Raw genomic sequence first — 26112 nt, 5'->3', positions numbered from 1 at the left:
TATTTAATGGGAGATTCTGTGGGCCATCGGTGCAGGAACCATCCGTTGATCTATGATTCATTATTGTTGAATAAAAATGCTTTGTTGTCCACTCAGCGAGGGATCGGCAGCCCAATCACGGCGCCGGTGCTCGCACACTGTTTCCGATCACTTTCGGCCACACAGGTCCGCTATCTCTCCTCGCTGCAGAGTGCTGTTTCAGCCTGAGGGCTTGACAGCATCTCTACAGTTTGTACACCTCCTTCCTGCCGCAGCCCGCCAGCTTCACAGTGATAACGGGCTTGTCACTCGTCATCACAAGCACAAGTGCTTATGCCAGTTGACACGCACTCACACACATGTTGGCACAGTGGAGAGGTGCCATCGGAGGAGTTCAGGCGGGTTCGGTCCTGTCTCTCACATTTTCTCGCCCGTCGTGATCTTTCTCTCCGGTTTCCACGCTGGCTGCTCCGGTAAATGACAGGTGTACAAACTGTACGAGATGAGGTTTTCTGTCGATTCTTTTCTGCCAGTGGGGGACGCGAAGCTGAAGCAGGCAGGCTGATGTGATGTGCGCTTGTTATTGACTGCTGTATCCATTGCTGGAGGCCAGAGGTAAGGGCATTGATGAGCTAGAGCTGCCCTTTGATCTTACATGTGTGAAGAAAAGCTGCCTTGATAAAAATAGACCATTGACATCAGCGAGGTGGGTAAGATGCCGCAGTGGGAATGCTTCCGTTAACCGTGCTATTATTTACTCCACTAATTGGTGTCATGGTGTATTGAATCACTGCAGAATGTCTCCATTGGGAATACCATCAGAAATGTTTCAGAACATTGTTGACTCGCAAAGAAACACCGGCCATGGTTAGGGCCAATACTTTCCCCCAGATGAATGTAGTCCATCCACATGTGATCGTCTGTGTGCATTTAAAGCGTCATGCCACAGCAGAGAGAGAGAGAGAGAGAGAGAGAGAGAGAGAGAGAGAGAGAGAGAGATAGAGAGATCTACTTTATTGAGAGCATTTTTATATTTTTTAATACTTTTATATAAGTGTGCTGTGGTGTTCTATTAGGGCTGATATTGGTCTCTATTCATCAGGAAATGAAATGTTCAGCCTTAGAGAAAATATAATGGAAAGCTGAAATTGAAGGCAAGTGGATTTATTATCAGGCTCAGGCCATATTCAGTCTCCCCACGAAACACAACTCTGTGTACATATCCCATTATTTTTATGGCCATCTTGAATTGGCCAGTTAATGGCAGATGCTGAACATCCATAAATCCCTTTCCTGTGACTATTAACAAATATAAAAAGGGAACATTTCTCTCCATCCCTTACTCCCACGCGCTATCAAATTGACAGATCATTATGTGGGTTGTGCTCCTACCGATTCCCTCAGGCTTGTATCTATTTACATTTCCTGCTCTTCACTTTCCTACCCCGGCTTTGGAAAGGAGTTTAATATTACTGAACCGCCTGCTGTGGTCCTCACATGGACAAGATAGCTGATATGTTGAGCGGTTTCTCCGACAGACACATTAGTCACAACGGGAGTTTAGCTACGGTGGGAGTAAAGCTGTTGGTTTGCATCACATAATTGCCTCTAATTGGCAACCTTCATTCTCTCTGGTGGCTTCAGTGAGTCGGCACTTTGGCTGGCGTCTTTCTAATCAGCTATGCTCACACATCCCGCCTTCAGCCAGTCTTGTCCATTCAGGATCCTGCAGATGCTCCACTGGCACACTTGTTTCAGTCTTTTCTCTTTCCAAACAATTTATTTTTTGCAGTACGATCTCATGCAACTTTTATGTCACTCTCGATTGACATTTGTCACAATCCCACCTCTCCTATCTCTGGCTCTGCTTCACAGAAGCACCAGTCATTGCTCCATAAAAAGGCACGACTGAATGTTGTATTTCGTTCACCTCGTTCTCGTTATCATTTCCTCAGGACTTTGCTGGTTTAAACTGTGCAGCGAATTGTAAATGAAACCGGAAACGTCGAGTTCAGTGGCCTCCATGTTTACGTCCGACAGCGTGCTGCTCATCACGCCTTTTAATTGTGAGCAGTTCATAGTGGAATCTGACACTGGCTACCGGTTAGCAAACTGGTCGGCTGGAAATTCAGTCACCAAGAGAAGAAGGAAGACATGTAAAGTGAGAGCAGTAACAGAGGATCAAGAGAAGAAGCACAGTCCTGGTTTCCTGTAATTGAGGTGGAGGCTGTGACATCACTTCTGTCAGGAACACCGGCACACTGAGAAGGGAGGCCCCTCGGCAGTTTGCGGGGCGGCAAAGACAGCTGTCACTTCCACTTGGGGATCTCACCCCTTCCCAGTGCGACGTGGGTAATTAGCCGGAGACAGAGCATGGCGTCTCAACACATGAGGAGGGGGAGGACGGAGTGAGAAAACCGAGGAGGGAGAGGATAAGGAGGCCGGATGTAGCTGCAGAATGTCAGGTTTAGCCAGGTCTGTTAGCAAGTTCTGCTAGCAAGTTCTGTTAGATAGTTCTGCTAGCAAGTTCTGTTAGCAAGTTATGTTAGCAAGTTCTGTTAGCCAGTTATGTTAGCCAGTTCTGCTAGCTAGTTCTGTTAGCAAGTTCTGTTAGTAAGTTCTGTTAGCTAGTTCTGTTAGCCAGTTCTGCTAGCAAGCAGAGTGGAGAAGCTGTTTTCGCACACACTGTGATCCCGAGATGGTTCCCACACTCTCTCTGTCTTCTCTTTCTTACTCATGCTCTTCTAATTCCACTGTTTTTACACACCATTGTATCTCTGGCTCTGGTTTAACACAGCGCTGCTGGGTGCGTGGACATCTTGCCGATGGCAGTTCTATATCAATTATGTCTAGCAGGCGTCACTTAACACACTAACACACCAGGTGAATTCACCTCGTTTCTCCCTGCAAACACACAGACGTGCCTGAATAGTGTGATCAGTAATCCGAACAAATTATTTAACAAATGTCAAATTGGGGGTCAATGGTCTGTAATGCGCCAACCAGAACAATGTGAGTGATGACAGGCGTGTGCAGGGCTTTCTGAAGTGTTGAAAATCAAAGATGTCTTTTCCCTCGAAGCTCCAACAAAGAGCCTTATTGGACTGCCAGTCTCAGCTGGGGCCTCTCCGTCAGTGCTCATGCTCTCTCACCCTGCAGCCGTCTGATTGATGTGCCTTTGTTTCTATGCTTTGAGATTAAATGCGGATTTCGGATGTGTCTTCGGCACAGTGTTGCATGGTGACTAATTGAGGTTAACAGTTCAGTGTTTGTGTGATATTCCTTAATTTCATAATAGAGCTTTTATTGTCCTAAAATACAACTGCGGTCAGTGTTTCTAAATATATGTTGCCCTTAAGGCTCAGTGTTTTTGTTTTTATAGATTTTCGCAGAATATGACCAGACAGGTTTAAACCAATTTTTCCAAAGATTCACTACGCTCCCACGCATTGTTATTTTCTTCTGTAGCATAAGGACTTTGTTTACCGCACTTTAAGATGCTGTGACGTTGACGGCTCAGAAAGTGCTTCTAGAATGGAAACTGAAGGAAAAATGAGGAGAAAAGACAAATGAGCTGCTGACGACACAAATCTAAATTTACCCCAGATCTTTTCTTTTCCTCGTAAATGCATATATATATCCAGTTTTCCTCTTTTTTTAACTCCAAACTGAAGATAATGAGACCAAGTCCCTCTAAACATTAACATAAAGTAAGGCTGTTTCTCGTTACGAGCTGACATGTACATCAGCTGTCTCTGATCACAACGGCGCCAACATCTGAGCTTTTCTCTCCTTTTATCCTGCAATCTCAAGTGGTCGATTAGCCGGACTCTGTTAGACTCTGTTCCCTCTGGCAGGCCGGCTCCACAAACAGCAGCACACCAGCGCTCCTCTCTGCTCGCGTCATTCCTCTCACAGCGCGAGGCCGCCCTGCTGCCCTCAGTAAACCTCCTGCCCCTGAGACGTACCTGTACATCTGCCTCAGCCAATTCCCCTCCCTGTTGGACATGCACACCCTGTGATGCAGTGTGACTATGGAGTCTCCAACACTCTTTTTGTCTGACTCTCTCCTTTTTCCCCAAACTGGTGAGTTGCCATGGTGCCAGTGGCCAGCTGTGAAACAGAGAAATTGTGCCCAATGGTTGTCAAATGGTTTTTGGGGATTATGTTTGCAAGTCTTGCACCTTTTGTTCCTCTTTTTTGCAGTCTTTCTCTTTTGCAATCCACCTCTCACAACTTATTTCTCCATTATGAAGCCGGAGCAGCTCATTAAAACAGATAAGAGAGCGAGAAAGAATACAAATAAAAGCTGAATTTATCCAACTCACAATTCTTGTCTGTAAAGCCAGAGCCTGATAGCTTATGTTTCATTCTGAAGGACACAGCCAGTGTGGTCTCTTCTGAAACAACTCTGTAATTGCATTTTTTATATTGGAAGGGCAGCAACGCTCAGGGACGTGTCTATGCTCCTGAGAGGAATAAACTATATTTTCAGCAAAACAACACCAAAATACCATATATCAATACATATCACCAACGGTATGGCTCCTTTTTGTGTGTTTAATAGCTTTTAGAGGTCAATAGCTTTTAGAGCTGTAAACCATGGAGTCTGTGGCCTCAGTTCTTGTTAGTGGGATACATCCATTGCTGGTTGTGGTCTCTTCTTGGGATGTGTTGATAATGATAAAAAGATTCAATAATGCCAGCATCTGTGAAGGAGAAGAAAAGGGTATGGGAGATAGAGTCGTCTGTGCCTGCTTGTGTATGCGTACTTTATAATGTGTGTGTGCTTGTGTGTTACATTACGTGTGTACTCCCAGTTCCAGACTCCTGGCTCCTTAATGCACTTTAATCCCTTTACTCTTCCCTTAAAATTTGCCTGGATTTGCATATATCCAATTAAACCTCTGAACAGCAGCAGCTGCAGTGGATCTGTGAGGAGCGGAGTCACGTACAGCCACTGTAATACATCTGCTCTCACAACTAACTGAGAGAGGCCACACAGGCCATAATTCAACCTTAAACGCACACACACACTACTGAAACGCACATATTGTGTGCGACATAGACACACAACTGTCCAGTGAAACCATACATGTGATTGAAAGATATACATAATACATTTGTATGTATCACAAAAGGCATCTTTAGCGTGTGTGTGTGTGTGTGTGTGTGTGTGTGTGTGTGTGTGTGTGTGTGTGTGTGTGTGTGTGTGTGTGTGTGTGTGCGTGTGTGCACGCTGTTTTAGTGTGATGTGTGAAAGTCAATGTCAGTGTTTCTAGCCGTGCCAGACGCGTGACTAAAACACTGGCAGCTCATTCTTGTTCCCCTCAGAATCAATTGTAAAAACTTTGGTTATCCTTTTGGTTTAGTCCCATCATGTCATGCCTTATACTTACGATTTATGAATTATGACCAACTAAGAACTAGTGACATTACTATCATCCTCAACTGTACTTTGGTTTACCGCTAGCATGCTAGCACACTAAAGTGAGATGGTGAGCGTGGCAAACATTTTGCCTGATAAACATCAAAAGGTTAGCCTCTTCTTTGGGAGAAAAGGTCAACATTAAGTATTAGGGACAATGTAGGTCATGATTATTATTAATATGTAAGTAAAAAGAAAAATGCATGAGAAAATAACTTGGGAATTGTTTGAGAATAAAGTGGTGCATGTATAAGAAAAATATATAAAAAAAATGTTTTGAGTTTATAAAGTCATATATTTATGGGAAAGAAAATGGGAAAATGGTGTAAAATCCAGAGTGAAAAAACGTGGTAATGACAAATAATGGGAAGGGTTGTTAGGGAAAGCGTTACATTGGAGCAGCCTCTCCATCATCCCTTCTCATCCACTTATCCGAGGTTGCATCGCAGCAGCGTATTCTACTCAAACCCAAAGGACATAATTCACCGTAATCGGTGGTTCAACACGAGCACTTATGTTATGTGTCTTTTCTGTGTAGTTCTCCCTTCAACTGGACACAGCGACAGTTGAGGACAGTCCCTTAAGAGCTTCAGCGTGGAACTGTCGTAAAGCAGCGTGTTCAGGAGAAAGTCTTCTCAACAGTTGGTTTTTAATAGTAACTGTGCTGAAATAAAATGTAATCAAAGATAGAAGTTGTTTGATTTTACTTTCCTGTAATTTCTTCAATGTTAGTTGTTATAAAATAAACATGTATGTATGTATTTATGTATGTATCTATGCATGTATGTATTTATATATACATGTATGTATGTATGTATGTATGTATGTATGTATGTATGTATGCATGTATGTATGTATGGTCCGTCATCTCGCTGAAATCATCCTTATCATAATGAAATGTATATATTTATTATCCACTATTCACGATCCCTATCCACTATTTTCCCATTTTCTTTCTCCTAAATATGTGACTTTATAATCTTGCAAATTTCAGATTTTGTTTCTTGTAAATGTATGACTTTAATCTTTAAAGCGGCAATGAAAAATGTTTTTTTTCTTCTCTCCAATAGCCCTAAAACACGTTCATTGTAAATCAGATACAAGTTGCTGCAGCTTCCTGTATGATGGTCTTACAGTGGTAAGAACATGGCAGCTGGACTGTCTCCTACACAGCTGGCTGCATACTGCACATAATATACAGAACAGAAATACAGCATGAAGAAGTGAAGAGCACTTTTGCTTGCGTAAGTGCTGAATTGCCTGCAGTGTACACCTTTTGACTGATGAAACTGCAGTTTTAAGCACCGTCGGCTGACACGCTCTTGCTCATTATCTCGTCTGCTGTAAGGGAACCGCTACGTCTGTTTCCGAAGGCTGCGGTGCTGACTGAACATGTTCACTGTCCAAGGAAAGATCGATACAGGCTCTTGTTTTGCAGGCTCTTGTTTTGCGTGTGTGTGTGTGTGTGTGTGTGTGTGTGTGTGTGTGTGTGGCCCCTGGGATGTGCAAAGTGTGTTTCTGAGCCAGGTAGCGAGGAGAAAGAGGGAGTAGAGTCTGAGGTCATAGGTCTGTGAATAGTGTTGCAAAACTTTCTTGAAGCGGTTGCAGTTTGACACGGGAAGCTTTTATATTTTCCAGCAAACCGACTAAAGACGATCTTTTCTTCACGGCTTCCTGTACGAGTTTGATCTCTATTCTTGACAATTTTGCTTAGATTGCTATTGGTTTGCTTTTCTTTGAAATACGAGACTTAATACGAAACCTTGACAGAGCTCTTTTTTCATATGAACTCCTTTCATCACAGAAAGTTTACATGTAGTTATTTAACACCCAGGCCCTTTTCTATTGTTCCGTTACACCAGTGGTTCTCAAACTTTTTCTGTCAGGCCCCACTTCGGAGGAAGAAAAATGTTCGAGCACCACCGCCCCAATACAATTGTAACAAAATGGTCCAACTTTTTGTGACTCCTCCATTCGTGCTTTTTCAAATAATAGAATAAAGAAAATTGCAATCCCTTTCAAGTAAAGCAGATTGCTCCATCAGACAAAAACTAATAACACGTGCAATCACTTTGTTAGAGCAATGCAAATAAAGTTCTATCTGTGCAAAAAAATCACTAATATTTGGCAAATAAATTACTTATTGTTGCTGAACAAAATGAGTGCAGATATGTGAGCCATCACATTTAACAGTGTTAGTGGCTGCAGTGAGCTGCTTTCCTCTACACATATTTTTTAAACGGGGTTGTAGATTTGTTACGGCCGCTCTCAATTCTGTTAACAGCGTAACGATGAAGTACAGGCATTTTGCCATGTATTTATTAATGACATTTTTTGTCCGTGTACTTTGTACTTTTATAATATGTAAAGTTATCATGTTCATGGGGAGAGTGGTCGTTGAAGCGTCCTTGAGCAAGACCCTGAAGCCCCAGTGCTTCACAGCAGCTCACTGCTCCTTCATTACTAAGGATGGTTAAAATCCAGAGAATCATTTCCCCACTGTGGGATTAATAAAGGATTATATAAAAAAAGAAAAATTATTAAAAAACAGCATCGCCCCACCTGTAATACCTCCGCGCCCCACAGTTTGAGAACCACTGCGTTACACATTGAGAAAGCTACAGCAGACGTGGCTGGATATTAGCTAAGTTTCTCACATCCTTATTAAATTTCCTGTCAAAGGAAATGGAAATGTTTTGTCGTACAAGCTGTTTTTTTGTGTGTGTAGTGGTCCCTCAGAGCTGTATCATCATATCAAAACTAACGTTTTACAAACTGCCCCATGTTACTATTATCTTGACACCCAGTAAACTGCATTTAGTACGCCGCAGACAATTCTACAGATATGCTCATCCACTTACTCTTCTTCTTCTCTACTGTTATTGCACCGTGGCGTGTCTCTAAAGGACTGCTGAAGTTTGACAAAGCAGCACTTCCTCTTCTAATAAAAACAGACACACTGGATTGTGTTTTTCTCAAACAAAGCGCTTGCCTTGATCCCATCTGAAAGCGAAGCGCTCTGAAGCTGCGCTGTACTTCGTCATCGCGGACAACACATTTATATCTCCTGTCTTTCCTAGTTTTGCTAAGATAAGGCTCTCGTGTAACTGCTCTCATCTGGGGTTTATTTATGCCTTGTTTCCTCAGGCAGCGGGTGCTTTATCGCGGCTGATCAAGCCCGTCTCGTTCACTGCGCGGAACAGAAAACTAACGAGGACAAATTGTATCATACAACACTGACAAGTGCCTTGTGTAGAAAACTAAATAAAAAGAATACTTTAGCTATATCAATGCATGCTGTAATCCAGTGGTTCTCAAATGGGTGTACTTGAGAAAAATATATATATATTTAAAATTAGCATCAATTCAAAAATCCTTTAAAAATAGTTATTTAATAAATATTCAATAATGTAAGTGTATGTTCTTAAACTGAATTGTATATATTCTATATTAAATCAGACACAGTGCTGTGTGTTACATTGCTTTTTCAACCCAAAATGCTTTGCACTGGTTACGGGGTACTTGGCTGAAAGACAATTCCACAGGGGTTACATCGCTGAAAAAAGGTTGAGACCCACTGTTGTAATCAACACTGTGTCCAAAATCCATAATGTGTATCACATACACCACATTGACTGTCCGCCGTTTGTTTTATAAACCAATAAAGTATTGGACACACGGACATTATGACCTGAGGATGAACGCTATTCCAGTTCAATCTCTGGGGAGCATGAATGCGTGCACCTCATTGCATGGCAGTCACGTAGTTGCTGAGATATTTCAGTCTGGATGTTATGGATCAGACTGACAGACTGACAATGTCCTCCATATGCCTCTAGTTGGGCTGAAGACAAAGCACACAACGCAAGAGAGGAGAAAAGGCACTATTGTGGCCCACCTGGTGCCAACGTTTATGCAGTAATTGCTCGGAAGGCATCATGACAAAGGCGGCTCGAGCGCAATTAATGCTTGAAAGTAATCATCCCTCAGTATCAGGCAAAGACGTGTGGTTGAAGCCGTCTCGCTGAGAACGCTGACATGCTCAGTCGTTTTTCCTGTCCTTCACTCTCCTGTAACTCTCTCTCTCACCCAACCAAACTCAAGTTATACAAGCACCCACACATATTCAGAGCAGTGGGAGAAACTGCACAGTAGAGCTGTAAAAAAACAGAGTCTCAGAATCCACACTGTGTTTGCATCCGTACAAACGAGAAAATGTAAAATTTCCTTTCTATAAATCTCAAATCAACAAGCTGTTGTACCACTCATGGATCAGCCTCTATCATTACTGTACAATGGGTGTTTAAATTCTCTCTCTATATATTTTCTCCCTTTCGTATCTTCTTCTCTGGGATTACAGCGACTGTTGTTGTTTGCCGCTGCACACACTGTTTGGCTCAATTCAACAGTAAAATCACATCTGACCCCCGTCTGCAGGTTTTTGGGGGTTCCTCCAGGAAGAGGAAGCTGCCCTCTGACGGGACCGCTGCCCTTTGACCTCATCTACACCGACTACCACGGCTTGCAGCAAATGAAGCAGCACATGGGTCTGTCACTGAGGAAGCACAAGTCAGTGTTATGCGCTCTCTCTCTCTCTCTCTCTCGTATGTCTTGTCATTCCCATTTGTTTTCCAAGACGTAAGGGCAGTGTTTGTTTGTTGCATTCATTTGGTGTTATCAGTAATTGCCTTATTGCTGAAATACTTAACTACTGGCTTATTGACTGGTTGCTGTTACAGGCTGGTGGACACCAGGCCGGAAACTTAACTGTGCATCAGCAACATTCTCCCATATGGGGGATCCAATTTGGCCTCTTTACACAGTGATCCATCAGCAGGTGCAGGCTTCATCACAGCGCTGTTCTTTATATGCATCACATTGGAAGGTTGGAGTAGGTTGCTTAAAATGAATGAATTGGCCTGTACACAAGTACATAGATATGTACTACATCAAAATATAGTCAATGTATTTGTCAATGCTTAAAACTTTATTTTCCACGATTATGAGCGATTCCAAACTTGTTTCTTTCTTAAAAAAAATCTAGTTTCGTTCTTTTGTTCCAGCTGGACAACACTGGAGCGGTGTAAAAGCAAATCCTCTGTTTTATTCAAGCACAGAAAAACAATGTGCAAATTGCAACTCTTGGAAGGAAATATATTTATGGCAAAGTGCAGCGGTCATAGCAGTGTGTAGATGGTGATAATCATGTGCAATGTTGTTAGATTGTATTATGGGAGCTGGATTGCGGTTTGTTTTCATTCCATGTTTTACTCCTGAGAGGAGAAGGGTACATTGATAGAAATAAATCACATTTCACAACATTCCTCGTGATTCTCCTGCGCTTTGAGCTCTGTAAGACGACGTCCTGGCAAAGCAGCAGAGGAAACCTTCGCTGATTCCAATCAGCGTCGGTCCAAGGTCAGCTGATCGACGAGCATTCCTCGGCCGTCACAGAGCGAAAGACCAATACTGTAATTTCCTCTCCTGCCTTGACACTGATTAGAGAGGCAAGGCATTGATGAATCTCAGATTGGGTTGCATCAATTGATTTTTGGCTTCCTATAGTGTGAATATGCACTGCTGATAAAGTGTTAATGTAATTTGCTTCTTCTCTCGTTGTAAACTAAAAGCATAATTCCTCTTCGGTTCCTCCCTGGTTTTTCCGTTTGATTTTGATTCGGGAGGACGTTATTAACACAACATCTTTTAAGATGTTTTAGTGTCGATGCTGTCGAAGGAGTGTAATCTATTCCCCGTTGAAGCGCCGCCTCCACATTATCAGAGAGAATTTTCGATCCGAAGAGACGGCAAGAGAGTTTAGCATCTCCTTCAAATGGGTTTCAGAAACCCGTCCAAGTGTTTGACTCAAATTCACTTCAGGCCGTCCAGGTTGTGTCATGATCGGCTCCAGCAGAGGGCCTCGTGGTGACCGTGAAACAAGGCTGTGATTTAAGCCGCAGACGTCTCGCCGTGAGGCCCGTAAGCTTGGCTCAGTGGGGTGAGGCTGTCAGGGGACATTTGATATCCATCACCACTGGCAGCTTTACAAACCAACAGTCTGACAACAAGACAGTTATCGTGCTGAAATGAACTCTCATAGCTCAAAATGAGGACGGCATTTTTCATGGCCGTCATGTTGTTGACAGTTTTTCGCATAATATGACATCGACAGACCAAATCTCACATGTGAAATAGTCTGGAAACCTCTCCGCTCATTTTCAATTTCCAAGGGCCGTGATCAACGGGTTATCAACATGTGACCATGTGACCAGGTCCGCCCGGGGAAGTGGCCAATGACAGCATATTAGTTATATTACTTGGTGAAAAGTGGGTGGGAAAATGAACATATAAACACACTACAGTAAGTAGAGATGAGCTGATGCATTATCTGTTGGAATATTAAACGTTTGCCAAATCCAGTCGGGGGTACAGCAAACACATTTTTCTTCTCAAGAAAAGTTGCGCATGCAGTTGATTATACTTCTTGTAGAACTACTGCAGCGCTAGTGCAATAATATGCCTGTTCGGAAAAGGGCCGGTGGTCTTGCTGCCTGCAGCTTTCTCAAGAACCACAAATGCAACTTCACATTGAGCCCTGCGCTTCTTTGGGTCCTGAAGAACACAGCAAAACATCTGCCGTGTTGTGTCACACACCCAAGTCTCATCTACTCACGCTCTGAAACACCGCTGAAATACACTCTGGTTCTCGGGGGGAAACACATCAGAGTGGCAGCCAGTCACAGTCAGAAAACAAATAGATTGTCCAATTTCCAAAGTTTGTGTATGTAGAAATTACGGAAATAAACCAAACTCGGAGCAATTAGTTTCATTTGAAAGACAACTGTGATCCGCCTAATTCTTATTTTGTCCCAGGTGCCACATCCGAGTCATCGACACCTTCGGCACGGAGCCGGCTTACAACCACGAGGAGTACGCCACGCTGCACGGCTACCGGACCAACTGGGGCTACTGGAACCTCCACGGCCAGCAGTACATGACCATGTTCCGTATGTGGGCTTTCATTTCTCTTTTGCATGAAGTGGAATGATCTGCATAATTCTCACAGATGATATCAAAGGCTAGATTTGTGACTGAAAGGTGCGAGCAGATTGCGTGAGATTATAAAGTCTTCAGAGTGGCACAGGCGAGGCCAAGCACCTCCAGTCAGACGCGGCAGAGAACGCCAGAAAAAACAACAACCAAGCAATCAGGGCACATTTGGTGAAATTGGCGACAGGAGAAACTTCAGTTGTTTGTGTCGTCTCCGATTGATTCAGTGACAATCGGCAGCCCCGCTGCTCCACAATGCTTTCATCACAAAGCACTGTGAGGGCTTTCATCTCAGGTTTGAATTGACTGAAAATACAGTTTCTTTCTCCTTCCCACTTGATAGCTCCCTGCTGTAGTAGGCTTCCTTTGTGTGTGCTACCATTCATCGTGTTGTTTTGTATCCTGAAAGTTGTAAGTTGTGGCACTTTAAAGCTGCAATCCAAAAGTCTTTGAAGGTTAAAACTATAGCAAAGAGGACGGAGAAGAAAGAGTTTGGTGAAGTTGTTTCACCTCATTCTGGGGATGCAACAAGAGTCAACCAGACAATTGATGTGAATGCAAATACACTGTATTTTTTCATTCGACCGATAAAGTTATCAGTGGCATTGTTTTACCACGCAAATAAATGGAACAGTTATTCATAATAAAACACTATGAATTTCAGCTTTTCAGCTTCCCCACCGTTCTCCTTTTGTTCTGTATTCTCTGAACCCTCAGCAGCCCGGATCTCCACTCAAGGTCCTTTTTAGTTCAGTCATATTCTTTTGAGACATGAAATTGGACTTTTACTGTTGTGTTGCGGATTGCTTTGTTTATCCTCGCAGCCCACACTCCAGATAACTCCTTTATGGGTTTTGTGGCGGAGGAGCTGAATGAGACGGAGAGACTGAACATTCAGCGGAACAAGGTGAACAATATGGCGGTTGTGTACGGCAAAGAAGCCAGCATGTGGAAGGTCAGTGGTACTTTATTTTCTTTGTTGCATGTTTTTAATTTGCGAGATGAGACGGTTCAGTTACAAACTAATACTACTGTAATTTGGTAACACACACACACACAGACACAAAGAACTCTACAGGATCCTGTTGAGTGTGATGCCGTCTTGTGTAACTATGGGTCCACACACTCTTTTAAGAGACTCCCTGCTTCCTCCTGGAGGGTTTCTCATGACTTCCATGACTCTCATTAAGGTGACCTCTTACCACCTTTCAGTAGAACTGAGGCGAAGTTTGGACACATTTTTTGTATGTGATTTTTGAAATCCGCTACGCACAGAAACCCTGCACACTCTGAGTCTGATGTGTTTTAATTGCCTATTCATTGTGACAATTAGCAATATGAGACAAAACTGGATGTATTACAAGGGTGCAATGGATAGTGTTATTCCCAAACAGGGCGAATTAATTAATGACATGAAGCAATCGTGTAGCTGCCTGGAGCACAATCACTCCTTTATCATCTTTCATACATCCTCAGTTTTACGATCCGATTCGAAGCGGCTCTGCAATCATCTGTCACATTATGTCTTTAAATTAAGAATTTCTGTTGTGTTGACTTTGTTTGATGCAAAGTGAAGTGAATGTTATCGATTGCCATTTTGGATGATGACGTCTTAGAAGAAAAATGGACTCTGAAATAAGTGAGAGAGATGTTGAGTCTCATTCCTCTTGCTAGATGTGCCCCAAAGGGTAAAAATACATTATTCATCATATTATGTGATTTCTTAGATTCTCAATTCAAAACAAATTTCCATACACTTTTGTTCAGATTATGTTAAACAGTGTAATGTTAAGTGTTTTTTTCTACATCCTCCTTAGAAATAAATTCCTAAAGCTTCAATTGGAATACTTTCTACTGAACAAAACACATTTTAAGATGAACTTAAATGTGCAGTAAGGCATGTTCTTGGGCACTCGTTACGACACCAGCAAAGTATTAATAGAAACATGATTAAGGGCAAAGGTTTTTTCAAACTGTGAGCCGGGCCTCCCCAGTGGAGCTCAGGAGAGTTAGAGGGAGGGAAGGAGAAGCGTGACGCAAAGACACTGCATGAGGCCAACCTTCCTGAGTATCATCCCGTGTTCTCCGGTATCCAGATAACCAATGAAAGCTGTCTGTACATCGATGGTTACGTTGCAAACAGGAACTGCTATTTGTTAATCTGGCATACTTTTAACTCTGCCAATTTGCCAAATGTATAGACTAAAATCAGAGCTCAAGTTGTGTCCCAAAGGTAAAATGATAACTGCTGTTGATGCTCCCCAAAGCTCACACAGTGTCAAACTTTAAAACCCTTCTTTGGTGGAGTTATTATCCCCCTGCACACGTCATTGGCACAGCTAACGAATGTTATAGTTGTTGCATTCATGAGGTTCTGTGAATCTCATAAAAATCAAGGTAAATGTAAACTCCTATTCAAGCCTGCACAACAACCCACTAGATGTTTCATTTCCTCCAAACAAGTTTGTCCTTCAGGAATCTGGCCTGAAGTGTGATGGTAGAGGAACAATCGTTTTTGTTTCGAGAGTAAATTTTACCTCCAAGCTGCTGGCAAGATTTTTCCCGTTCCTTGCTGCAACTTTGAAGTGTGCTGCAGCCTCCCACAAGGTTTGGTTCACTTCACTGACTGCAGCTTTGTTCCTACACAAACACAACATGCCCGGTTTCTCTGAACAACTTGAGCTGCAGTGTAACATTTGTGCATCCGACAGATTGCACCGTGAAGCCGGTAGTGTTGGGGTCTCTCCAGACAACGAAGACCCCCTCGACGAGACAAGTCTCTTCCTCCACCTTTTGAGGCTTTGAGTTTCAACATGAGAGATTTGGGGTCTGTAAAGGTCCTATGAGAGGAAAAATGACTAATGCTTGATGTCATATTCTGTCTTTTCCTCTACGCCTGCCTCTGCCCTGCTCTTCGTACTGCTCTTCTCACCGTGTACTATTCTACATTCATCATCCCATGATGCATCATTGATGGATTCCCACAGCTTCAAGTAAGTAAACTTGCTTTTCACTGGCAATATTGATTTTTTTTTTTTATAGCAAAAAAAGACTTTTCCTCTTCTTTTTGTTGCCAAACAATATATTATTCACTTCAGTTGTGTTGGCATGAATTTATCAGAGCCTAACTTTTGAATGTCAGTTCTGTTTTAAAATGTGTAAAATATCTTCCAACCCTTCCATCTGTTACTAAAACATGTTTTTTTTCTGTCATGTAGCATAGAGGAGCTTCATAAAATATCTTTTTTTAAACCAGATTTAGATAAATAAAGAAATGAGGTTGAGAAGGTTTGTCATACTTTCCTTTTCTATATATAACATTGGTCGTAATTGTAATTAATTGAAACTGTCATAAATTCAAAGCAAAAGCAGAAGAAAGTGTGATTTCATCTCCATGTTGCTCGAAGACATTAAAATGGCCCGAAATGAAAAACGAGGAATAACACTCAGATGACATTTATAAATGATTTATGCCTTGACGACACATCATTAGTGAATAATTCATATCATTCCCCCAGAAACATTTTTTGAGAAACTAATTCAGTTTTACGCCAGTGAAATAATTCAAGCAAATTGTTTCCACAGGGCAACGCAGAAGATATACATTGATTTAAGTCTCTCACACCTTCACAGGTACTGGACAGTTACCAGTTAGCAAATTGATGATGTTGGAGCTAACAAGAGCCGACTCAGCTCATTTTATCTGCTCGCCTCATTTCCATTAACCAATATTGTTCTGGCTGGGGTGATACTGTTGCCCTCCCCAACACCTTAGGGCTTTTCCCCTCTGCCCTTTCAAGAGCGGCTGTGTGTAATACTGATGAATGTATTCAATGAATGTAGCCGGTCATAGCGGTGTCGGTGCTGTGCGAGGGAACTTCACAGTGTGTAGTGTCAAAAGTACAAAGCTTAACTGGCATCAGATGTTCGAAAGAGACAATTATAGACATCTGCTCTTTGATATGAGTTTCAAAGCAACATAAGACAGCAACGGCAAAGTTGCCAACTAATCTGCTCAAAGACATCATTATCATTTGATACGCTGAGGGAAAAAGTCTTGGCATTGCAACCATATTCCCAAACACAAGGGGAGCAATGAAAAGGCTAACACCAACCAATAGGGACCTGGTGCACTGCAAAAAAATAGTCCCGCCCTTGTAGCAGTGTTTGCAATGATAAAGCAGGAACTCCACTGTGCCCATTTTTAAGTTTTCAGCTCATTTTGTGCCTGTATGTTTCCAAGGGAAAGGAGAAGTTCCTGGCCATTCTGCATCGCTACATGGAGATCCATGGGACGGTCTACTATGAGACACAGCGTCCTCCAGAGGTGCCTGCCTTTGTAAAGAACCACGGTCTGCTGCCTCAGCAGGAGCTGCAGCAGCTCCTCAGGAAGGCCAAGGTGGGAACATCACTCAAGCTTTCATGATCTTCGTGTGTGCGTTGACCTGGATATGAACAGCTCAGTGGATCGGCTCACGATCTCCTCCTCCTCTTTATTTTCCTGTCAAGCTGTTCATTGGGTTTGGCTTCCCCTACGAAGGTCCCGCCCCTCTGGAGGCCATAGCCAATGGCTGCATCTTCCTACAACCCAAGTTTAATCCTTCTCACAGCTCTCTCAATCATGACTTCTTCAGAGGGAAGCCCACCTCCAGGAAGGTAGATGCTCTTGTTTTTATTGGACATGAGGATGAAGGCACTTAAAAAAAGCAAATAAATATTGAGTACACTCCTTTTTATTGTGATTGTGAATAATGTATCCCATGTATTCCTCCCCAGGTGTCCTCTCAGCATCCTTATGCAGAGCAGTACATCGGCCGGCCGCATGTCATCACTATCGACTTCAATAACTCGGAAGAGTTTGATGCGACCATCCGTGAGATCATGAGAATCAATGTATGTTCATTTGTTGGTGTTTATCATCAGCACTACTCATTCAACAAAATATCGGCCGTATAATATTATAGTCGACCACAGTACACCGCTGCATAATGATAATATTAATTTGCTCTTGCACGCTTTAAAGTCTGGCTTGACCCACTTTTGAAGCCCTCAGCGTATAATAGGCCTCTTCATCATGGCTCCTGCATTACAGCAAAATGCTGCGCCGGCCCGCCCTCCGCTCTCCGTGCTGCTAATTGCTTGAGATATTATGCGGCTCAAGAGGTAAACTGCGCCCACACCTGGGTTTACATGGCAACCTTCCAGAGGCCAGACCAACAGACAAAAAGCATTGTCCGCAGCAGATCATGATAATCAATCACGCTGTGCTGAATCTGTCGCCAGAACAACACCGAGCTGCGGCCTCTCGCAGTGCCAAGATGCATGTGTGCCTCTTCCGGCCATGTTTGTTAAGTAGACCTTGTGTGTCCTGCTGATCGAGGCGAAAGGAAGTACCACTTGTGGAGCTGGTAAGTGCTTAAAAGGTGGATCTTATAGGGGAAGGAATAACAACACTAATCACACAGGCTGACTGGACAAGTCCTCCCTTAATTGTAAAGGATTAAATGAGAAGAAAAAAGAGCTGCTTCATTTTCCATCATCGGGATGACAAATGATGAACACAGTTGTAAAATAATTATGATTTGTAATCGCGGTTGATTGTTTTCATAGTCTAGATAATATCAATAAATATTATAATAATACTTAATTCCTTATTAGTCCCACAGTGGGAAAATTATTCTCTGCATTTTAATCCATCCTCAGTCATTAAGGAGCAGTGGGCAGCCTCTTGCTCAAGGACACTTCCACATGCTAACTATGGGGAGACCAGGGATCGAACCAACTACCTTGTAGTTTCAGGACAACCACTCTCCTCATGAGCTACAGCCGCCCATATAGCATCCATAAGAGTGACATTTTGGGAGACCAGCTTTTTCCCCTCTCCTAACTGAGAGTTAGATGAGGAGATGGATTGGTCACTAGAAGCTGGTTAGCTTAGTTTATCTTATTTTTTCTTAGCTTAGCTTAGTTTAGCACAGAGATTGGAAACAGGGGGAAACAGCTGGCTTGGATAATAGGAGTTGAGCATATTGGATGTCTGGTTTAAGTTTAATGAGATGCCTTCTAGTTAACTCATATTATATGTAGTGAAAGCACATGATGGTTTTATTCAGCACATGCTGTTCTTTATTCAGCACATCTTCAGGTAGGTTTGTTATTGTTGTTGATATTTTGACCGTCTGACACACTGTTGCCTCATATTCTGATGGCTCCATGGCAACAGTGCATGATGATGAGGCAACAGGCAGCTGATGAAGAAGCACTAAACTGAGACACCTCGAGCGGGGTTTGCGTGTCTTTTTCTGGACACGGCTGCTCCGAGCACAACCCACCTCAGGAACGAGGAGGAAGTTTCCTGTTAATAATAGAAATAATGGATGTTGCTCACATTTATTTATTTTCTTTGTGGCAGAGCAATGCAATCAGCTTCGATATAAGAATTGCAATGTCAAAAAGTTTTCCGCTGCTGAATTCAAATTACCCTCGATGAAGCATTTATTTCTCTCTCGCTCAGATTCTATTATATAAATATGCCCAAAAGGCAAATTGCATTGCGGAATATCTGATGAAGTGCCAGATACATTTCATTAAACTCAGATGAAATAAAGTAATAAGAGAGCGCTAAAAGGAACACAACACTAAAAGGAGCCATTTATCAGTTTAAAAGCCTGAGTGCTTCAGTGGCGTGATAGTAAACAATGAGATCTCACTTTAGGTGCCATGGGACACATTCATTGCACAATCACTTCCTGCACTGAGACTCATGACAGAAGGCATCTAGAAATATTCACAATAACTGAAATCATAAACCTTCTTACATACAAAGACATTAAACTGCAGTAATTTCTCTACAGCACCAATGCTGTGTTCTCTACGACACTGTTAGCGTACAACACTAGAGCCATTGATCGGTGTCTCCGTGAGTTACGATATATCTCCTGTCATCAAAGAGTCAGACAGTGAGTGACGGGCCTTAACAGCGACACTGAAAGCGACACCCGAGGGACCCAGAATGCACCAAAGCATCAGCCCCCTCGGTACTAGATGACCTGTGGTCGACTTTCAGTTTAATCCATTGTTTGACATATTGATGTAGTCGTCACCAAACATAATTAAATCAGTTTTCAAAGCTGTCACCTGTGATGTATTAGGTCATTGATTTTAATGTGTGCTATGATATAAGCCTCTCACAATCACGCTAATGAATATGTCAGCTTTGATTAACTATCAAATGTTCCTATAATTATGATATCATATTTATGTGGACACACACACACACACACACACACACACACACACACACACACACACACACACACACTCTGCCCCACTGTTTCTTCATCTGTGTGAACATCTGTGCTTGCAGGTGGAGCCCTTCTTGCCGTATGAGTACACCTGTGAGGGGATGCTTGAAAGAGTTCACGCCTACATTCAGAACCAGGTGGGTCTCAAAACTCAACCAAGTCAGCAAGCATGCTGGGTAATCATAATGATGCAATATTAATTATGTATAGGTGCATTTGTTGCATCATAGCAGATCAGGTTGGTTGCAGTTTGGTAGTGTGAATAAAACACAGACATAGAAACCAGATGAAATGTGGCTCATTATATTAGAAGAAAGGAAGTGCAGTGCATTAATGTGTTGGGGATACTATAAGAGCTTGGTTCATAAATAATGTTACTAAATTACCATTGTAATCATTGCTACAAACGGAGTTTAGGTTAAATACTGTAGTAGAAGTAGTAAGCAGTTTGTCTAATGTGTGTTTTATACAGTACACATCTTTTATGCAGTGGAAACCGCTTATAGTGATATGTCTCGGTAAAATTGATCACTATAAGCATTTTGTTTGTATATTTATGACATAAAAAATAAAGTAATGACAACTTCAATTGACAGTTTGAAAATACAATGCTGTAAAAGGTGCACTCAGTAGACTGCAGATCTCCGCCAGGTGTGTCTGTAATGTTTGAAACCTCGACTGACCGCTCGTCACAAGTGTACGGGACACGTTTTTTAACTCGCACGTCTCACACAACCGATACGCTCTGGTCTCGTAAGCACGCAGAGGTCTGCATCAGCTCTCTGCAGGCACGCGGCTCAGCTCCGTCTCCCGGGCGTCACCGCCACTTGCAGCGTTTATACGCTTGGAAAAGGTCAGTTTGATTGTCAACAAAGAAGAAAAAGGCACAAAAACCTGCAGAGCGGAGGCAAGAAAAAGTGAGCAAACAGTTTCCCCCACTGTGTCTCTGGGCGCAGAGCAGCAGCAGGGATTCATTCGTTCGTCTGTTTCATCATGATCGGCCCCACCGACCCACCGGGGCCCCGAGTGGTGAGCGGGGTTTAGAGAAAGTGTCACAACAACACAAGCCAGGTAATAACTGTACTGTGTATAATCCAAACACACTATAGTATAGTACCTGCATAACATGTTTGTTTTTTTATATACTTTATTTTTTAATGAGACAAAGATACAATAAGACAAACATACATACATGGAACAAAAAGTTGGTCACCTATACATTTATGCTGATGGTACACTGATGGAAATAAATGTCAATTCACCCAATAACAGATCAGTGATGATCCTGTGAGGACACAAACACAATCCATTTTTCCCAATACTTCAAAAATGTATCAAACCGTCGCTTCAGCGAGAAAGTCATTTTCTCCATATTTTGAACATCAGTTACAATATCTGTCCAGTCAGTCTCTGTTGGAGCCTCGGCCTGCAGCCATTTTCGTGTTACAGCTTTTTTGCTGGCTGCTCGTAATATCTTTAGCAAATATGTGTCTTGCAACAATAGGTGATCTGCGATATTGCCCAAATAAACTGTGGAAAAGGAACAGTCAAATCCATCTCCAAAAACAGTTTGTATTACTTGCATTACCACCTGCCAGTATGGCTGGGCAGCTCCAGAATATATGGAAATGATCTGCCAGCTGTTCTCCACATTTCCTCCAACATAGACCCCTTCCTACCTCACTTGTTTGTATACATTTTAATTTGGGGGTTATGCAATATCTAATCAGATTCCGCCAACAGAATTCCCTCCAGAGACCCGAGCCGGTGGAAGTGGACTGCACAGAGCACATATTTGACCAGTCCTCCTCTGAAATGACATGTCCAGATTCGTTCTCCCATTTTAATCTAACCTTATCTGTTGAGTGTTTCTGCATAACATGTTTGACTGTAACAGAACATAATTAAAAGGGTATTGTCAGTTGTGAAAATAGCCGGTTTGATGGTGGTTTCAGTGCATTTCTAGAATTTTAACAGGCCTGAAAATAAACGTCAAGCCTTCTCACAAGACATCAGCTTTTCCAAACACCCACAGTCTCCCCATTTCAAGAGCTGTGTCTTGATGGCAGTAAACACACTACTCTAGTGAAGCACTACCAATAAAGACAAAGAAAAGGTGTGTTCACCTCTGCTCATTGGCTCAGTCTTCGCTGTGAAGCCTTTCAGCTTCTCTGTTGACAGGAGAGACAAATAGATTTTCTTTGGCATGTTGGGTCCTCGTTCCTCAGCCAATCCATTGCATTTTCTCACAGTGTTTGTGAGGCACTTTTCATCTCTAGGAACCCTGCTTACCTTCATGCTTGTGTTTTTCATCAAACGTGTGTCGTTGTCTGTATTCGTTTCAGCGTGTGCGTGGAAGAATTTAAGCAAACGTTTATACAAGTTCCAAGAAACGTTGGACGGGTAAATGATCGAGCTTTCAGAAGAGAAACAGCAAACGGATGTTTATGCAAGGTCTCTTCCCATTAAAGCTTTCATAGAACCATTGAACTCAACTAATAAACTGAATTTCTATTCAGGAAGTTCATTTTCCAGGGATTTCTTGTTTACTTATCCACAATATATATTCCGCGGCCACACTGTCTAGGTCGGCTATTAAATTCTTTGGAGGCAGCAGCTGCGAGTTCAATAGACGAGCACGGTGACTCATTTTTTGCAACGATGGTCCTCGACGATGACGATGAAAGAGAAAAATAATACTCATACTTAAAAGTCGACTAGTGATCCACCCTTTCACGCACCGGAAAAAGTTTAATTAATCCAATTATTATTTGTTTTTCTGCATTTTACTGAAAGCTTTTACACTGAAACCTGTTTGGTTCGGTTTAAACAAACTGTCTGGATTGTTTGTGCCGGTGTGAAAGCTGTCAGTTGACCAACTACAGGATTTTATGAAACAGCTATGTGATTTTAGCATGATTTTCAGATTTCAAAATCCATCTACTGAATGTGAAATTTGTTCGGAAAGCGATCGTTTTGATTTATTAAGGCCATATATACGAGTTACCTGTGCGTCTGTATAACCTGTTAATGTACACACACACACACACACACACACACACACACACACACACACACACACACACACACACACACTTTATACTGTCTTTTTACAGATGTTGTGGTCTTCTGGTACATCCATCCTGTGATGGTTGCTATGGTGTCCGGCCGTGGCAGGTTGAAGGAATGTGACCTCTGCTCTGACACCATCTTTTCCCAGGCTGTCAGACACACACACACACACACACACACACACACACACACACACACACACACTTTGCCCATCTGGCATGTACATTTCCAGGCTCCCACTCTCCGCCAACATTTTCAATCTTTCAAGTTTTATTTCTAACTTCTCAAGTCACTTACAAATTCTTCCCCTCTTTTTTCTACCTGTCCTCCTCGTCTGACCTTTATACGATCAACTCTTATGACAGCTCAGTCTTTTCCCCTGTAAACATTGTCTGGATGATTACATGATTGCACACATTTGTTGTGTTGTGTCCCTGAAGCCGGGGAGAAGGCTTCAACCGAAAAATCACTCCATCGACTTTTCTCATTAAGCTCGAGACACAGTGGTGGAGGTCAAACTCACACATCGAGAGATGTTGGTGAAAAACAATCAGTGAGGACAATTTGTTGTGATGGGCCGTGGCGCCGTCCATTTTTGTGTTGTGGTGCAGCTTGATGATGACCCTCTGACCCTCACAGCAGGAGATTGATCCATCTAGACGCCATAGTTCTGAGACACTGGTTGGATGAACATGAAACCTGATGAGTAAAAATAAAGCGACAGATGTTTATTGTTCCTTATGTGTAGGAATGGACATTGTCTTACTTTGATGACTCATGGTCGTAGTATTAATACGCTATAATTCTAAAAATGATATCACATAAACATGTACTTTGTCAATAGATACCAGACAAAATAAAACCTCAGAATTGTGGTTTTATTTTGCTCACAAAATAAACTATTTGAATAATTAAAAAAAGATATCAGTTATCCATCCCTGTCTCTTAACCTTGCCCCTTCTCATGCCTCGTTACATTCCTGATGGTGTGTGTGTGTGTGTGTGTGTGTGTGTGTGTGTGCGTGTGTGTGTGTGTGTGTGTGTGTGTGTGTGTGTGTGTGTGTTTAGGAGTGGAAGAGCATCAGAGATGGAGAGATCGGAAGCCTAGTTATTGCCTGCGGGCAACGGGAGCCCGTTTTAATAAACGGGTCTGCAGGCCAGTGGGACATGTCAGAGAAATGTTATTACCTGGGTCTTATGAATAGCCCAGCTGGAGGGGGAATCTAATCAGCCCTCTCACCGGAGCCTAATTCCGCCTCCAAACATCATTTGTTATTGGGTGGCATAACTGCATTCATATCATTTCCTGGAAGATTGACGAGGACTTGTCAGCTCTGATAAGCGCCTCCGTATCATAACGGTTCTTTTTTTTTCAGCTGTCCAGACCTGTGTGTATCAGAGCTGAATGCATAATTTGTCAGAGTGTAGATTTTATTTTGCCTGACAGGTCAAAGTGTTTGCAATATAACACTGAACATATTTCGGATCTGGCTCACTTTGTCTTCTCACCTGCAGGACTTTTGCTCCCCTGAAGCTCCGTTTCCTCCGGTGAACTCGTCCTGGCTGGGCGGCGCTCCCGGTCCTTTCCTCCTCCTGCCTAACTCCAGCATCCTAACCTGGGCCGCCAACGCGAGCTCCTACGCGTCCTGGCCCCCCCTCAGCGCGCTGCGCCTCTTGGCTTCGCTGGAGGACCAGTCGTGTGTGACGGCGTGCCAGAGGGCGGGGCTAATCTGCGAACCGGCCTTGTACCGCTTCATCAACATTAAGGAGGCCTTCAGCGCGTAAGAGGAGGGACACTGTTGACTGATGAACAATTAACAATTTTTGATTAGATACCTTTTCATTGGCTCATGTTAACGCATATAGAAAATAACACTGCTCTCAATTTGAAGTAATCAGTATTTATCGGAGTTTAAAACGTTTACTTTTCGACAACATTGTTCATGTGTTTTAAATGGTGAAATGAAAAGTTAGTGAAAATGCAATAACAGTTGTTTTAAATGACATGAAAAAAACTTGGATGTACATGGGATGTGGGTTGAGCGGGTTGTCCACTAGTCGGAGGATCGGCGGTTCGATCCCCAGGTGTACTTGGGCGAGATACGGAACCCCGACTTGCTGCCGAGGGCCGTGTGTGTGTGTGTGTGTGTGTGTGTGAGTGTGTGTGTGTGTGAATTTAGCATATAGAATAAATCCTGATGGGCAGTTTGTATGATGGCACCCTGCCGTCAGTGTGTGAATGGGTGAGAGGGTGAAAAAGTCCATTCATCATTCTCAAGTCAACTTTATAGCCATGATTGTGATATACAGTACATTGGCCCTCTTCAAATGCAAAATTAATCTTGCACTGTGTCCTTGCCCAATGCACCATTCACACTATTGATTAATTCTTGATTAATTCTGGACTTCTTGAATCGCTCCTTCTGCAAAATAATAGATCTAGGATAATAATAGATCTAGGTCTAAGTAACTTTCCCTTTCCACAGTGCCATGACTCATTGGCACTTTGAGTTTCAGAATTATGCAAGTAAGGAAAACAGCAGCTCACCCTTTTCCTGTCATATCTCCCTTCGTTCTTTGAGGTTGAAGAGGCAGCACTGTACCATTAATATTAATTATATTAATGGGATGTAGTAGAATAATAACGCTAACCTTTCAAAGTCTATATGGTTGCATCCTAATCTGGGTCCTCCTCTTCTGTCTTTGTTTGCAGGCTGGACCTCCAGTGTGACGGAGTGGAGTTGGAGATGAACCACCTCTTCCCGGCCTTCTCAGCCGAGCACGCTGAATGTGGCCTGCAGCAGGATCCGCTGCTGTTCAGCTGTGCCGGATCCAGCGCCAAATACCAGCGCCTCTGCCCCTGCAGAGACTATCGCACCGGCCAGGTGGCCCTGTGCAGAGACTGCCTATGACTAGAGGATCTGTGGGTGGAGACTCTTTTCTAACACTCGGCGAGATCTCTTGGAAAAGGAGAGTCTACGGTGAAATGGTGTACTACATAAACGCTACTCCTTTACCTCTGACCAAGGCCTGGCTGCCAAAATTGTAAGATGGTATAACCTCTCAGGGAGCTGCATGATTGTACTTTGAATGTGGTTGGTTTGAAGCCTCAGTTTGAAGGTTTACATGGCTGCATTAGGACCACAGTCTTAATTAAAGTCATGGGGAAATGTCTCATTTGATGGATCAGTTAGATTAGTAGAGAAACCATGAACAATCAAACGGAAAGCTTTGACTCAAAAAGAAAAAATATTGCAAATGCTTGAAATTCACAAGTGTA

At 42.7% G+C, this 26112-nt stretch overlaps 1 protein-coding gene across 1 annotated transcript in view; it reads left to right on the top strand.

Annotated features, from left to right (window-relative positions):
* mgat5b (alpha-1,6-mannosylglycoprotein 6-beta-N-acetylglucosaminyltransferase B) overlaps positions 1-25744 on the top strand; it is a gene marked incomplete at both ends in the record, with an annotated part of 48679 nt that extends 22935 nt beyond the window's left edge. The window contains 9 exons of the mRNA XM_079232847.1: positions 9845-9976; positions 12281-12414; positions 13282-13412; positions 16701-16856; positions 16967-17113; positions 17234-17350; positions 19824-19898; positions 24348-24613; positions 25546-25744. Of these exons, the coding sequence (XP_079088973.1) occupies positions 9845-9976; positions 12281-12414; positions 13282-13412; positions 16701-16856; positions 16967-17113; positions 17234-17350; positions 19824-19898; positions 24348-24613; positions 25546-25744 (1357 nt within the window). The remainder of the gene's footprint in view (positions 1-9844; positions 9977-12280; positions 12415-13281; positions 13413-16700; positions 16857-16966; positions 17114-17233; positions 17351-19823; positions 19899-24347; positions 24614-25545) is intronic.
* Between the last annotated feature and the right edge of the window lie 368 nt (positions 25745-26112).

The sequence above is a fragment of the Taurulus bubalis genome (genome assembly GCF_910589615.1).
Source record: "Taurulus bubalis genome assembly, chromosome: 17".
In the NCBI taxonomy this organism is placed as follows: domain Eukaryota; kingdom Metazoa; phylum Chordata; class Actinopteri; order Perciformes; family Cottidae; genus Taurulus; species Taurulus bubalis.
This window is presented reverse-complemented; position numbering and strand designations above follow the sequence as displayed.